Source organism: Lingula anatina, chromosome 3, assembly GCF_051362555.1.
Source record: "Lingula anatina isolate TDL-2025a chromosome 3, LinAna3.0, whole genome shotgun sequence".
Classification (NCBI taxonomy): domain Eukaryota; kingdom Metazoa; phylum Brachiopoda; class Lingulata; order Lingulida; family Lingulidae; genus Lingula; species Lingula anatina.
The window spans coordinates 20,236,592-20,251,555 of NC_141769.1; the positions used below are offsets into that span (position 1 = coordinate 20,236,592).

General features: G+C 37.7%; 2 protein-coding genes and 2 long non-coding RNA genes across 4 annotated transcripts in view; 3 read left to right on the forward strand and 1 right to left on the reverse strand.

The window, feature by feature from the left end:
- The window catches only part of LOC147763043 (RNA helicase MOV-10-like), a 296,407-nt gene that overhangs the window by 96,769 nt on the left and 184,674 nt on the right, over positions 1-14,964 (reverse strand). The window lies entirely within an intron of this gene.
- LOC147763046 (uncharacterized) lies at positions 3,910-6,837 on the forward strand. Its single transcript, XM_087007839.1, has 2 exons — positions 3,910-6,024; positions 6,565-6,837. Exons 1-2 carry the CDS (start codon positions 5,957-5,959, stop codon positions 6,824-6,826), a joined length of 330 nt encoding a protein of 109 aa, XP_086863965.1. The 5' UTR covers positions 3,910-5,956; the 3' UTR covers positions 6,827-6,837.
- Positions 7,941-11,541, forward strand: LOC147763047 (uncharacterized). The gene is made up of 6 exons (XR_015333353.1): positions 7,941-9,213; positions 9,501-9,760; positions 10,219-10,376; positions 10,668-10,809; positions 11,026-11,158; positions 11,456-11,541. It is a non-coding gene; the product is annotated as an uncharacterized LOC147763047 (long non-coding RNA).
- Positions 11,533-13,270, forward strand: LOC147763048 (uncharacterized). The gene is made up of 2 exons (XR_015333355.1): positions 11,533-11,594; positions 11,920-13,270. It is a non-coding gene; the product is annotated as an uncharacterized LOC147763048 (long non-coding RNA).

Here is a 14,964-nt window from a genome sequence, read left to right on the forward strand (position 1 = left end):
TCGCATGCTGTGGTTCACCATAGCTATACGGGAGTGTTATGCCAATGAGTACCTATGACATACCAGATAAAATGGCGGACACGCTATGGATAAGTGCAGGCACAAAATTAACAAACTATTTCTTCCTGGTGTCTTGTATATCACAGAAATATTTATATGTCTTCAAATTTATACTTGCAGAGCAAAGAGGTCCAAACACATTTATCGTTTCCCCCTCCCCAGGCATGTACATATCCTAAGCAAAATTCTAGAACCGCCAGTTAACACGATCTAATGAAGGCGAAGAACGCTTGGTGTTGATATAATATGGTTATTATTTCAGATATTATGAGTCACAACATAAATTATTGTGAAGGCACACGCCTTCTTCTGTTTATAGCAACCAATGACTTTTTATTCCATTTGTGCTGTTCGTCACCCGCCTTTATGAAAACTTTTTAAAATGAAAAGTTCAGATGACACCGAACATTCAACATAATTCTTTACATGATAAGTTACATGTTTGAGTAAACGAAACACGTTTCTTTTCTTGTGGAATATTTATGTAAACGTTATTTAATGTAAATGAGCATATAACTTACCTCAGTTCTTATAGTCCTACTCCCCTGACCAGGGCAAGTGTTAAGATAATGGTCAAACAGCAAACTAGGGTCCTCTATGTCCAACTTAGTGTCCACCTCTAGACTGGCCTCCATACACTATAAGTAAGTGTCTGGAATAAAAAGCAACAAATTCATTGCTTTTCAAACAATTTTGGGGAGAAGGCATGTTGCTCAGAAATTGTCATCCAATTTGCCTGCACATTTCGAAGTCACTGCTTATTACTTATTACTCTTATTATAAAATAAAATGATAAACAAAATAATCAAAATAAGAAAAAGCTAATAATATGTGTATGTTAATCAATTAGTAATTATATAATTATATAATCAATTATGGGCATCACTATCAAACGCCACCCCCTATGAACAAGTTGAGCAGGAACGCCACCATGTGACTTTACATCACTAAAGGTATAAAAGCGCAAAATTTTGAAATTGCGTTCATTCAACGCAGACAGTTTTGGAGGAACAAGACGGATGCTATGTACTGCGCCCAGTATCAAGCACAAAGGACACAGGAGTCGACTCGCATTTCTCCGAATCGTTTCCTCGTCCCAAGTCAACGCATCGCTCATCGACATGTTTCTTTCACACGCAGTCGTCTGGACGGAGGATCCGACGTTTCTCTAAGCTGACCAGCTAAAACCTTCGCTTTTATCCACAAGGAATCGTCGCTCAGGAATCTTCGCAGGATTTGTCATCGGCTCTCTGCTGTTGTGGGCTATCTTGTTGTAGTGTCATTGCATACATTTCCATTCATTCCAGGTTTCTTCTTATTACATATATAGGTAGGAAAAGTCATTAATCCGTTTTTCTTTCTTTTAACAGAACTCGATTATGGCGATTCTCGATACAGCTCCCACTGACAACTGCAAGGAGAAGGGGGCCACATCGACCCTTCAGATACTTCGATCAATCCTTGGGGTCAGCGAGTCCTGCTACCAGTATGCTCTGTCTACGAGGTGGCTGCAGTGGGTAAGCGTCCAAGGCATGTGGTGTTTCACTGAGATGGAAACCCTTAAAGGTAAGCCTGAATGCAGATTGCTGACATAGGTAGGAAAAGTCATTAATCCATTTTCTTTCTGTTAACAGAACTCGACTATGGCGATTCTCGATAGAGCTCCCACTGACAGCTGCGAGCAGAAAAGGGCCACGTCTACACTTCAGCTACTTCGATCAATTCTTGGTGCCAGCGAGTCCTGCCAGAGTCTGTCTGCAGGGTCCAGCATTTGGGAAGCGTCCAGCAAGTCCTGTCATGGTCTGTCAACGAGGTGGTTGCTACAAGGTGGCTGCATTGGGGAAGCGTCCAGCGAGTCCTGTCATATGGTCTGTCTACGAGGTGGCTGCATTGGGGAAGCGTCCAAGCCATGTGGTGTGTTTCACGAAGGAGTTATAACAGAAGGAGATTACACGCAAGCCTCTGTATTGTCCGATGTCTGTTACGGTGGGCGGAGCTAGCTACGGGGGGGGCCTCCTGTCTCAAGGTTTCGTCTGGGTCGCTCTCCTCCGCTTGGAGATTGATTTTATATGCGTTATTTCGCGTTAGAATTCGAGATCAGTAGTGTCAAAGCGGCGCTGTATGCTGACGATTTTTTTTCACCGTTAGTTATCTGGACGATGTGCTGGGAGGGAACGATATCATAGAAAGCGATTATAAGGTGGTGACTGAGGATGGTCGCCATGAGTTTTTTTTTTTTTTTTTTTTTTTTTTTTTTTTTGAGTCGGTGATAGATGTTTTTTCTTTTGCACAACACAGTGAAAAATCACCAAGGATAAGTCAAAAGAAAACGTCCCAACTGTGGTTTGTGAAAATGACATTCAAGTGAACGTTTGGACCCCCCTGCCCTTTGGTCCCATAAACATTGAGACAGCGCCTAAGCTTTGTGACTGGTTTTTAATTTCTTTAAGTATTTTTTTCTCTCACTCAGTATAATTTTAATATCATAATGCATTAAAGTGAAATTTTAATCAAAGGTTGAGGCAATGCCACATGTCAGTTTACTAAATACTCGTTATAAATTTCTTTATCTTGGAAATCTCCCTTTTTATTTTCAGGATTATTTTGACACATACTAACACTTCTTATTTGTCGGTAAACAAGTGCACAGTGCTAAACATTAAGAATAATTTTTATTCATTCATAAATATATTTATGTACAAAATATATCAGAAATTTTAGTATTAACTGAGCTCTTTAAAGTGAAACAAATAAAGATGAGAATTTTGAATTTCAAACTATTACTATATTAACTTAAAATATCTTTTAAGTCAACTCTATACTCAAGCATCATGATAGTAGCATCTGTGAGTAAAACCATTTTATTATATCAATAGAAGAACAAAAACAAAATTTTAAACATAAGCAGTAATTAATGAAGTCATAAGAATGATTAAGTTGCTATAGTTTTCCAGTTTTATGCAGTCTGTGTTGGAATTTTTTTCAACCATGCACATAGAAATAATTATATTCTTTTTTATCTGACTTGCTGATACCAGTCTGTGCCAGATACTATTCCACTCCCAAGCCAGCAAGGTCTGAGAATCTAATGGGCTGAATGAAAAAAAAAAAACCTAGAAGATAAAAGTGGCTAATTCTTACAAATAGGATAAAAAACATGGGATTTTCAAAAGGTTATTATAAATCAAGACAACATTTAGTAAGAACATTTATAAAATGAACTGGAGTACATGTTACAGCTGAAAAAATGAACTGGGCCAGTAAGTGACTGCTTTAAAGAAATTTCACTGAAACAGTCCAAATTTTACTGGCAATCAAGTAGACTGTCATACCATGGCACTCAACAAATTATATATAGGTTTTTAATTTTTTCCACGTGACAGTAACATAAATTTTATGTCAACTTTTGAAATGTATAGAGTCAGTTAGGTGACTGAAAATATTTTAAAATGTCATGAAGGAGCACTATTAATTTAATGCAATCTCTGTTGGCCAGTCTTATCCAGTTTCTTCTCCAAAAAGGACAACTCAAGTGAGAATTTCTTCAGGGCCTTTTCTTCTGCCTGCCAATGCCATGCCACTCAAAAGAGAGAAACCTGTAGGTTAGAAAAAAAAAAAAAACATGATAATAGCATTATGAACTACTAGTATCCATGTAGACATTACGGAATTACGCAGTGAAGTTTAATGTGTTTTGTTATGACTTGACTGAAATAATGTTCACCACATAAATGAACAATTTACAACTAAATTTATGTAGAATATCAAGATTCATGATCACAAGCTAATAACCCCAAGAAATTGAAAGAAATTGTACTTATTACAAGAAATTATTTAAATCCAGCCTGGTTCCTACTCTTCTGACAGGACAAAAAGGGGATTTCATAGAGGCTGGTTGCTAAAAGGAAAATGCCCAAGGTTGTTGTATTTTGAAATAAATTAAAAAGGGTACTGTTGTTAGTGAATGTTTAATGCATCTTAGGCATTATGACAAAAGTAACTCACCCCAGACACGCTGACATTTTAAATTTTTTTCCAGTCTGACCATAATTCATATTTTCAATGCAGCCTTCTCCCATATCTATAATAGAAGAAAAAAAAAAAACTTAAGTAGTGTTAAGATATGCATGTAAAATTCATTATCAATTTTGAGAGAATTTCTGTTTCAACACTGCAAGATGAAATATTTACTTTCAAGTAATGAATAAACCTTAAAAGAGTTCTATTCTTTTGTAACCACCAAGGCAAAGCTTCTTTCTTAAAATGAACTGAAACATCCAAACTTGCCACCTAACATGCCAAGGTAGTGAAGTATAGTTAAAGTAGAGAAGCAAGTACCCCTTAATAATAGAGGTGCCTTACACAATAAGGTGTGTCTTACACACCTTGACTCAAAGGGAGATGTGTAGTGAGATAACAGGTAAAGTAATTGGTGGAGCCTAGGTGAACTTAAAACCTTAAGACTTTAAATTAAGAAGCACCAGGATTCATGGGTGTTCTTTTTTCAAAGGTTAAATATGAATTAAAACATATATATGTAAAAAGAAGACTAAATAAGTTTAAAATAACTATACCAAAGACACTGTGAAGTCAAACTTCCCGTTAGACCGCCATGATGGAAAATGCTGAGTGGAGGCAAAACTTTTCCAGTCAAAATAACTGAGCACCTTACTTTAACAACAAAGTTACCACTCCAAAGCCACCCACCATGGTGAGAAGAAAATTGATGACCAACTGTCATGATAAGTCTTTTTAGATTTAAACATGAAAAAGGTAAAGGCCAAAATGGTACATAACACTAGAGTAAAAAATTGGTATTCTGAACAAATCAGGTTATTTTTTTCAAGAAATATTGGAGCAGTATCCATGCAATATATACCACGCCACGACCAAGATGTTCAAGAATCTAAACACACCAAATTTTTTTATAATCTTGCATTTGAAAAGTACAAAAAGCGGTAAGGCTTTTGGCCGTAACAAGCGTAACACTTTTTGATCGGAACTCATGAAAATTGTCAATTGTCGTATCCAAGCTAGACCACATGTAAAATCGCAAAAAAAAAAAGAAAACAATACTGCTCAAGCAAGTGTGTTGCACACATAACAATTAGTTAAATTTTATGACTGTCATGTGACACAAGTTTGAAAAAGTAGGAGGAAAATGTCTTTTGGAGTAATTTTTTTTTCGAAATATTAACAAGATGGCGGCTTAAGCATCTGCTTGTTATTCGGCTACTGAAAGTGCACCTAAGTTTTATTCTTTGCTATTGCCACAAATTACTTAACAATTGCAACTGTATAAAGACCAAACATTCTTCATCTGATACTATATTTATAGGCACTTGTTATGAGTGGGAAATATTTTTCGTGCAATATTTATTCTCCACACACCACCTCGCGAGATCAACGTGTAGCTGGACACTTACACAGTGAGACCCTACGACATAAAAGTTGCAATTTATCTTCATATTTCGTGTAGTTATGCATTTAAAAGCACTTACCTGTTTTTTGAATACCTTGTCCAACGTAATATCATATAAATTCTGTATTTCTCTCATTTTTTAGAAACTTGGGACTCCGTTTCTGTTTCTGTCCTCAAAAATCAACAGACAAAGGCACAGATACTAACAAACGAGATTTAAACGAGAGTAACAATTAAGCGTAACAGAGATAGGCATCCATTGTTCTCTGGGTTCTATTCATTCCGACCAATGAGAGACCGTAATACGGGCTCCGCCCCCACGCGTGTAATCTCCTTCTGTTATAACTCCTTGGTTTCACTGAGATGGAAAACCTGTAGTGCCAACGGGTATGTTTACGTCTCGATCTGGAAAGGCAGATCACGTGAGAGGACTGAGAACGAGACTGACGGACAGATTACATATCGGACTTCTATATGAAGAGACGGACTATTGCACATTGCGAAAAAAGTGACTCATTGGTTCAAGCTAAAGAGCTTAAAAGGTAAGAAACTACACTATTACCTTAAATAGAATCCAAAGGGAATTCTACAAACCCTTCAAGGTAAGCCTGAATGCACAGTGCTCAGGGGCGTAACCAGACCTTTAAAAATTGTACGCACAGATTTTTAAAATTCCCAGCAAAATGTAGACTAACGCAAGAGATGAAGGACAGCGTAATTACAGCATATGTACCACACATCGCAGCTTAATTTCCATTAATAAAATCATCATTTAGTCAGAAATATTCTCGCAGTTAAAAAAGTTCCAATATTCTTATTACCCAGAACGGGGGGGCGGGGGGGGGGGGGGTCAGAACAATTGTGCCTATACAATTGATACAGAGGATTTGTACATACAGGTGACTTTAATAAGCAGAGGCTTTTCTTTTATATTCCGTGAAAAATACACTAAATTTATATAAAATAATATCATGGTTGGCCAAAAAATTGTACGCACAGTGCATCCGTGCGTATGCCTTGTTACGCCCATGGTGCTGACATAGGTAGGAAAAGTCATTAATCCATTTTCCTTCTGTTAACAGAACTCAACTATGGCGATTCCCGATAGAGCTCCCACTGACAGCTGCAAGGAGACGGCCAAATCTAAGCTTCAGCTACTTCCATCAATCCTTGGTGCCAGCGGGTCTTACCATAGACTTCTATGAGATGACTGCATTGAGGAAGGGTCCAGCGTCCGTCTACGAGGTAGCTGCATTGGGGAAGCGTCCAGCGAGTCCTGTCATATGGTCCGTCTACGAGGTGGCTGCATTGGGGAAGCGTCCAAGCCATGTGGCGTTTCACTAAGATGGAAAACCTGAAAGGTAAACCTGAATGCAAAGTTCTGACATAGGCAGCAAAAGTCATTTTTAGTTAGAATTAGGATGTAACAGTTACATTAAAAAATGGAATCAAACCAAAAGTTAATCCGGTTTTCATTCTTTTAACAGAACTCGATTATGGTGATTCTAGATAGAGCTCCCACTGACAGCAGCAAGGAGAAGGCCACATCTAAGCTTCAGCTACTTCAATCAATCCTTGGTGCCAGCGAGTCCTACCATAGACTTCTACGAGATGACTGAAATTGAGGAAGCGTCCAGCGACTCTGCCATGGTCTGTCTACGAGGTGGCTGCTATGAGGTGGCTGCATTGGGGAAGCGTCCAGCGAGTCCTGTCATGGTCTGTCTGCGAGGTGACTGCTATGAGGTAGCTGCATTGGGGAAGCGTCCAGCGAGTCCTGTCATACGGTCTGTCTACGAGGTGGCTGCATCGGGGAAGCGTCCAGCGAGTCCTGTCATGGTCTGTCGATGGGGTGGCTGCACTGGGGAAGTGTCCAAGGCATATGGTGTTTCACTGAGATGGAAAACCCTTAAAGGTAACTCCTGTTATTCGGGAGAGAAATAGACTAAAATGTTTTTTCAGTTGCAGTTTTTGCCATAAACTTTTCACCTTACTGGCCATTCGGACTTCAACTTTCCTAAAAACTACTGGTCTGAGCCAGGATTTACTGGTCAGAATACAAATTTTAATAAAACTGGACTGGAATGCATTTAACATAATTATTAACAAATTCTTGGCGTTTTTAGATAGAATTGGGATGTAACAGTTACATTTAAATGAAATCAAATCAAAAGTTAATCCAATTTTCTTTCTTTCAACAGAACTCTATTATGGCGATTCTAGATAAAGCTCCCACTGACAACTGCAAGCAGAAGAGGGCCACATCTACACTTCAGCTACTTCGGTCAATCCGTGGTGGCAGCGAGTCCTGCCATGGTCTGTCTGCGAAGTGGGTGCATTGGGGAAGCGTCCAAGGCACATGGCGTTTCACTGAGATGGAAAACCCTTAAAGGTAACTTGTGTTATTGGGGAGAGAAATAGACTAAAATGTTTTTTCAGTTGCAGTCTTTGCCATAAACTTTTCGCCTCACTCGCCATTCGGACTTCAACTTTCCTAAAAACAACTGGTTTGGCCAGGATTTACTGGTCAGAATACAAATTTTAATAAAACTGGACAGGAATGCATTTAACATAATTATTAACAAATTCTTGGCATTGTTCGATAGAATTAGGATGTAACAGTTACATTAAAAATGAAATCAAATCAAAGTTAATCCAATTTTCTTTCTTTCTTTCAACAAAACTCGATGATGGCTATCTCGATAGAGCTCCCACTGACAACTGCAAGCAGAAGAGGGCCACATCTACACTTCAACTACTTCGGTCAATCCGTGGTGTCAGCAAGGCCTGCCATGGTCTGTCTATGAGGTGGCTGCATTGTGGAAGCGTCCAAGCCATGTGGTGTGTTTCACTGATATGGAAAACCCTTAAAGGTAAGCCTGAATGCAGAGTGCTGACATAGGTAGGAAAAGGCATTAATCCATTTTCTTTCTGTTAACAGAACTCGACTGTGGCGTTTCCCGGTAGAGCTTCCACTGACAGCTGCAAGGAGAAGGCCACATCTAAGCTACTTCGATCAATCCTTGGTGCCAGCGAGTCCTACCATAGACTTCTACAAGATGGCTGCTTTGAGGAAGTGTCCAACGACTCTGCCATGGTCCGTCTACGAGGTAGCTGCATTGGGGAAGCGTTCAGCGAGTCCTGCCATGGTCTGTCTATGAGGTGGCTGCTACGAGGTAGCTGCATTGGGGAAGCGTCCAGCGAGTCCTGTCATGGTCTGTCGATGAGGTGGCTGCTACGGGGTGGCTGCATTGGGGAAGCGTCCAGCGAGTCCTGTCATATGGTCTGTCTACGAGGTGGCTGCATTGGGGAAGCGTCCAAGCCATGTGGTGTTTCACTGAGATGGAAAACCCTTAAAGGTTAGCCTGAATGCACAGTGCTGACATAGGTAGGAAAAGTCATTAATCCATTTTCCTTCTGTTAACAGAACTCGACTAAGGTGATTCCCGATAGAGCTCCTACTGACAGCTGCAAGGAGAAGGCCACATCTACGCTTCAGCTACTTCCATCAATCCTTGGTGCCAGCGAGTCCTACCATAGACTTAACGAGGTGGCTGCATTGAAGAAGCGTCCAGCGACTGTGTCATGGTCTGTCTGCGAGGTGGCTGCTATGAGATGGCTGCATCGGGGAAGCGTCCAGCGAGTCCTATCATATGGTCTGTCTACGAGGTGGCTGCTTTGGGGAAGCGTCCAAGCCATGTGGTGTGTTTCACTGAGATGGAAAACCCTTAAAGGTAACTCGTGTTCTTGCGGAGAGAAATAGACGTAAATGTTTTTTCAGTTGCAGGCTTTGCCATAAACTTTTCACCTCAGTGACCATTCGGACTTCAATTTTCCTAAAAACTACTGGTCTGAGCCAGGATTTACTGGTCAGAATACAAAATTTAATAAAACTGGACTGGATTGCTTTTTCCATTATTATAAACAAATTTTTGGCGTTTTTAGATAAAATTAGGATGTAACAGTTACATTAAAAATGAAATCAAATCAAAAGTTAATCCAATTTTCTTTCCTTAAACAGAACTCGATGATGTCGATTCTCGATTGAGCTCCCACTGACAACTGTAAGCAGAAGAGGGCCATATCTACACTTTAGGTACTTCGATCAATCCGTGGTGACTGCATTGGGAAAGCGTCCAGCGAGTCCTGCTATGGTCTGTTTACGAGGTGACTGCATTGGGGAGCGTCCAGCGAGTCCTGCCATGATCTATCTATTAAGTTGCTGGAAGCGGGAAGCGTCCAATACATATAGCGTTTCAATGAGATGGAAAACCCTTAAAGGTAACTTGTGTTATAAGGGAGAGAAATAGACTTAAATGTTTTTCAGTTGCAGTCTTTGCCATAAACTTTTCACCTTCCTGGCCATTTGGACCTGTACTTTCCTAAAAACTACTGGTCTGAGCCAGGATTCACTTGTCCGAATACAAATTTTAATAAAACTGGACAAGATTGCATTTTTATATTAGTAACAATCATTTACAATTAATATAAATTAATATTTCAATATTAGTATTATTAATAAGAACTTGACAATTTTTAGAATTAGGATGTAATGGTTACATTGAAAATTAAATCAAATCAAGTACTTTAATCAATTTAAACATTCTGACACATCTACATGTCCTAACAATTAGTATGTCAGTCGCTGATTACACAGAAAATAGACATTGATACAACAAAGGGTTGGTTATTCAATGAATAGTCTTTAAAATAATAATTTGAAAGTGTTACCGTTTTAGAGAATAAAAGAAACCCTAGAGAATCGCAACGTGAAAACAAAGCGGCTGGACAGCAAGAAGTGCAGTGACCTAATAGTGCTGGGTTTGCACACGGGAAGAGCACAGACGATGCCTTGAAGGCTTACTTCTCGCAATTTGGTGAAGTCATCATGGCTCAGGTACTCATTGCTACTCATTAAGATCACTGTTATGGGTTTCATGAAAAAAGTTCTTTAAAGTTAGTCTTTAATTTTTGACCAAATTCCGAAGATGCTTGACAACTAATTTTCATTTTAAGATTCTGGTAGAAAAGCCCTTAACCACGCACTGTCATGACACGATCCACTGTCACCGTAAAAATGATTTCTCTCGGCCATTAACCGCCCTTTTGGGATAAATCACTTTTCAAAGTTAGTACTATTGGGTAGGTAAAGGGAAAAACTAATGCTATTTTTCCTTTCTTCTTACAGAATTCCATGATGGCAGGTCCAGATAGAGCTCCCATTTTTCGTAAGAAGATTCCAGCCATGGTCTGTTTATAAGGTGTATGCATGGGGAACATCAGAAGCATTTGGTGTTTCTCGGAAATGGAAATCTTCCAAGCCGTAAAAGGTAACTCATGTTATTGCAGAGAATAATACACTAAAGTCATTTTTACCTTACAAAATTCTTGAGATAAAACCATTGGCCACATTTAACTTTACAGCTCGCTTTCACAAGGCAGTGCATTTCCCCCTTGACCTTCTTCTGGAAAAAAAACTAAACTGGGTTGGGTAGGGAGAAGAGGTAAATAGGGAAACTAATGTCTTCTAAATTTCTGTTTTGAAGTTGAGGCAGATAGCATTGGTGAACGCCTGGCCTGATGATGGTCCACTTTCATAAGGTTAAATGGAGAAAGCGATATGGGATTTCAAAAGTCCTTGCCTAGTTGTGACACCATTGGAATGTAGGACCCTTCAAGGTAAGTTATGACCTCAATTGTCATTTATCCTATAGATATTACAAAACCTTTGTCAATGCAAATTTAAAAAAAACTGGACATTTTGTGCAACACCCAAGACAAAATTGTTTTAAAGTAGACTGTTTGGAAACTGTTGTCTAGCCACTAAATGTAGACATTTGTTTTCTATTTACAATTTACTCAAGGACATCCATTTAGCAGGCATTTTAGAATCCGAAAGTTCTTTCAATTTGTCTCAAACTTGCAAAAAGAATCACTCATGCAAAATATATTGAGATCCTATCGACCAACTTTCAGATCTTCATAAGTAACAATACAATGTGACATAAGTTGCGTTGCCACCGGTCTAGAATACGAAGAGCTACTACCTCCCGCCCCCCCCCCCCCAACCTCGCCCTCAGTTCTGCGGTTGTGATACTAAGAGACCGACGTACAGGTGAGCATTTATTTTCATCTCTTTATATTGTTAGGTATTTTCGTAATACATATTCCTCCCTTTATTCCTCTTATTTTCTAGTCACTTTCTTTTTGTAGAATCTTAGCACTCTCCTAAATCATAATGTGGTTTTCTTGTGTTGTTATAGAAATATAATAAGATAAAATAATCGTGTTAAGAACCAAAGTATTGTGAAACATCAAAATACTTATTAGAATTAACGGTGTCTAATTACCAGTGACTTACATGTTCTTTGTTGCAATTACTGCAACCTTTCAATTATTTTCCATACTTTTGTGTGAACATGTTACATTCTTTTTTTTAGGCTACGAAAGGGCAGTTTTCCAGAAATAATGTCCGAACGCAGATACCATCAATGCTAGCCCAAATGTCCAAGATGTCAAACACTTAAAGGCGCTTGCAACGAGCCCCCGTATCCCCTTCATTGATATCTGATTAAAAATTGTATGCAAAAAATATTTAGAGAATATGGAAGGGTACTGAAGAGAAATTCAATTTAATTATATATTGAGAATTTTTGCGCTTCATTGGTCACAGATAAGAGTCGGGTGAAATTGTATTTACCAAGTTTTATTCTTTCACTTATGGCAGTGAAATATTTCATCCAAATAGCTTAAGAGAAAACTGTAGTTCAGTATGATCATTCATAATTCCATAAATGTTCAATTGAATAAGATGAATTGTGGTTCTGTGTGCAAATTTTGTCTGCCTCAACATTTATTATTAAAATTTGAAGGAGAATATTCAGTTGCTTTATCCACATTATAAATGCAGATAGGTTTTGCTCGCAAAGCATTGGTATTATCACCATGGTCGTCTGTGTTTTATTTCAATCTTAGGGATGTAGTCATTTTTCATATTTGTGCTTTTGATGATGTGGGGTTGTTCATCAGTATAGCGTTTGAGAAGATCATAATCCGCACACTTACCTCAACTAACCCTCACATCTTTGTAAAATACAACTTGATGTAAATGCTTTTACATGAAGAGGTTTTACATTGATAGCTTGTGCAAAATCTATAATGAAATATTTTACATTTGAGAAAATATTTCATATTTTTTGTACACAGCTCCTCGTGAGGGATGGGTGGGTGATAAAACCTATCAATGTGAAATTCACCAAACACTTTTACACTTAAAAAAAGGAATATAACATTTTGAATAATGAAAAAAAATGCACTCAATCCAAAAGCAGGGTCTTATGTGCAAATTACCTTGCCCAGATAATAAATTTAGCCAGATGTAATGTTCATATTTGAGATTTTAAATTGTGACGATCTTGGTGACCAGTCTTCAATCATTACGTCTGAAGGGCTGGTTTGCCACACTGGATCACTTCAGGATTTTTAGAAGATGTTTTCATAAAGTTTTCAAAAATGTGCTCGGTCACTGTCTTTATATGAATGACATTAAAGGGATAACAACTCTTCATATGGGATTCAAAATTCTACAATAAATATATTGTAAACAATCAATCAATAGCAAACTCTTGGAAGAGCATGGCTTCTCAGAATGATAAACATGTTAACAACAGACAGAAATATAATACAAGGCAGCAAAGCTGTCAAATGTACAGACAAAAAACAGAAAATAAAGATGCAAAAAAGGTCATTTTGTCAATTTTGATGCAATAATAAATAATGCTTATAATAGCACTATCAGTCATTACTGAATTTTAATCATGCACAACAGGTAAAATGGTCAATAACATGAGCAGACCCAGAGATATTCTCTGACAGTATTCCAAAGTATCTATTTTGATCCATCTTCCATTTTGATGGTCTTCCAAAAGAAGAAAAAATAGATACCAGGCAATATAAACTTAATAACCTGACTGTCTTCCGGAAGTCCCAGAAGATGGTCTCAATCTACCCTTTCAATAAGATTACAGTTTCAGGACCATGAGAGTTCAAATTCACATGATGAAAGTCTCAATATTTGAAAAATGATGACAGTGCATAAAATAATATTACATAAGTAACATAATGTTGAAAGACATAAAAAACAATACAACTGCTTATGTGGAAATACAGAAATGTCAGAGTCTAAGGGGGATGAGAGTTAAAAGTCACAAATGCAAGTGTTTGAGAAAAAATTATAAAGGAAAACATAACAAAACTAGAAAAGCACTCTGAGAGTGCAGACCTCTGCCAAGGTAGCAATTGTTGATTATTATTGATTTTTGTCCTCTTTGGCCCACTTCTGACAGTTCCTGAAAATTTCAGCAAAATCGGTCCATAACTTTTTGAGTTATGTTGATGACAAACAGGGGTGAAAATATAACCTCCTTGGCAGAGGTAAATATAATTCCAAAGAAGCTGCTATTCAAACTTTTAATCTTTCAGTTTGATATATATATATATAAACTTATTTGCAATATTAAACAAAATTTACCTGCATAATTATCACTGCTTCCTTATTATTAATCTAGCAGAGAGCTTAACCTATGGGAGTTTACAGGGAAATATCAACAAGTGTGCTTTATGTAATCTCAAATCACAAGTGTGCTTTATGTAGCCTATAAATTAGGCAAATTACTTTATAACTGAAATTAGCGAAGTGATACCCAAGGGAAATTTATAGACTTACCCTCTCAAAGATCTTTCAGGCCCATAAGTCACAACTTAAGAAGAGCACAAAACAATAATGCACAAAATAGGAGACTACCACTTCTGATGCAATAATACATTATGTTTAACTGCACAGTCAACATCAAATTTTAATTTTGCACAACAGGTGACATCGACGAAAGTAAAAGCATAAGGCTTCAGGCCCATCAGAGTTCAAGTTTATACTTAGAAAGTGCCAGAATGAGAAAAACGAAATTTCACACAAAATTGCATTAAATTCAATAATAAATGATAACCCAATTGACCTGGCTTTCTAATTTGAACTGCTTGCCAATCCTAAAAATCATACTCTTAAGTTAAATATAATAATAAATAACACAGTTTTCTTTTCATAACGTTTGCAGTAGCAGTGCAAAAAGATAATTGTCAATTTTGATGTAACATTACATAATAAATTATAGAATAATTATCACCAATTTTTGATTATTGACTATAAATAGCATGAACATGGAGAAAATTTGATTACCATCCAGCTTCATGTCCATGGGAGCTCCGAGTCCCACAATGAATATGCCAAAAAGATAATGAATATTTCACTAAAATGTATAACTTCCAGAAAAAGAAGCCCATTAGACTGCTTTTCCAACTCGGGCTGCATTTTAGTCCTGTGTTCCTTTTTTTAAAGTTTGACAATCATAAGTAACACGGTTTTCCTATCATGGTCATCATGGCAGATGTGGATGATTGAATCTGACAAACTGCAATGATATGAGTTTATT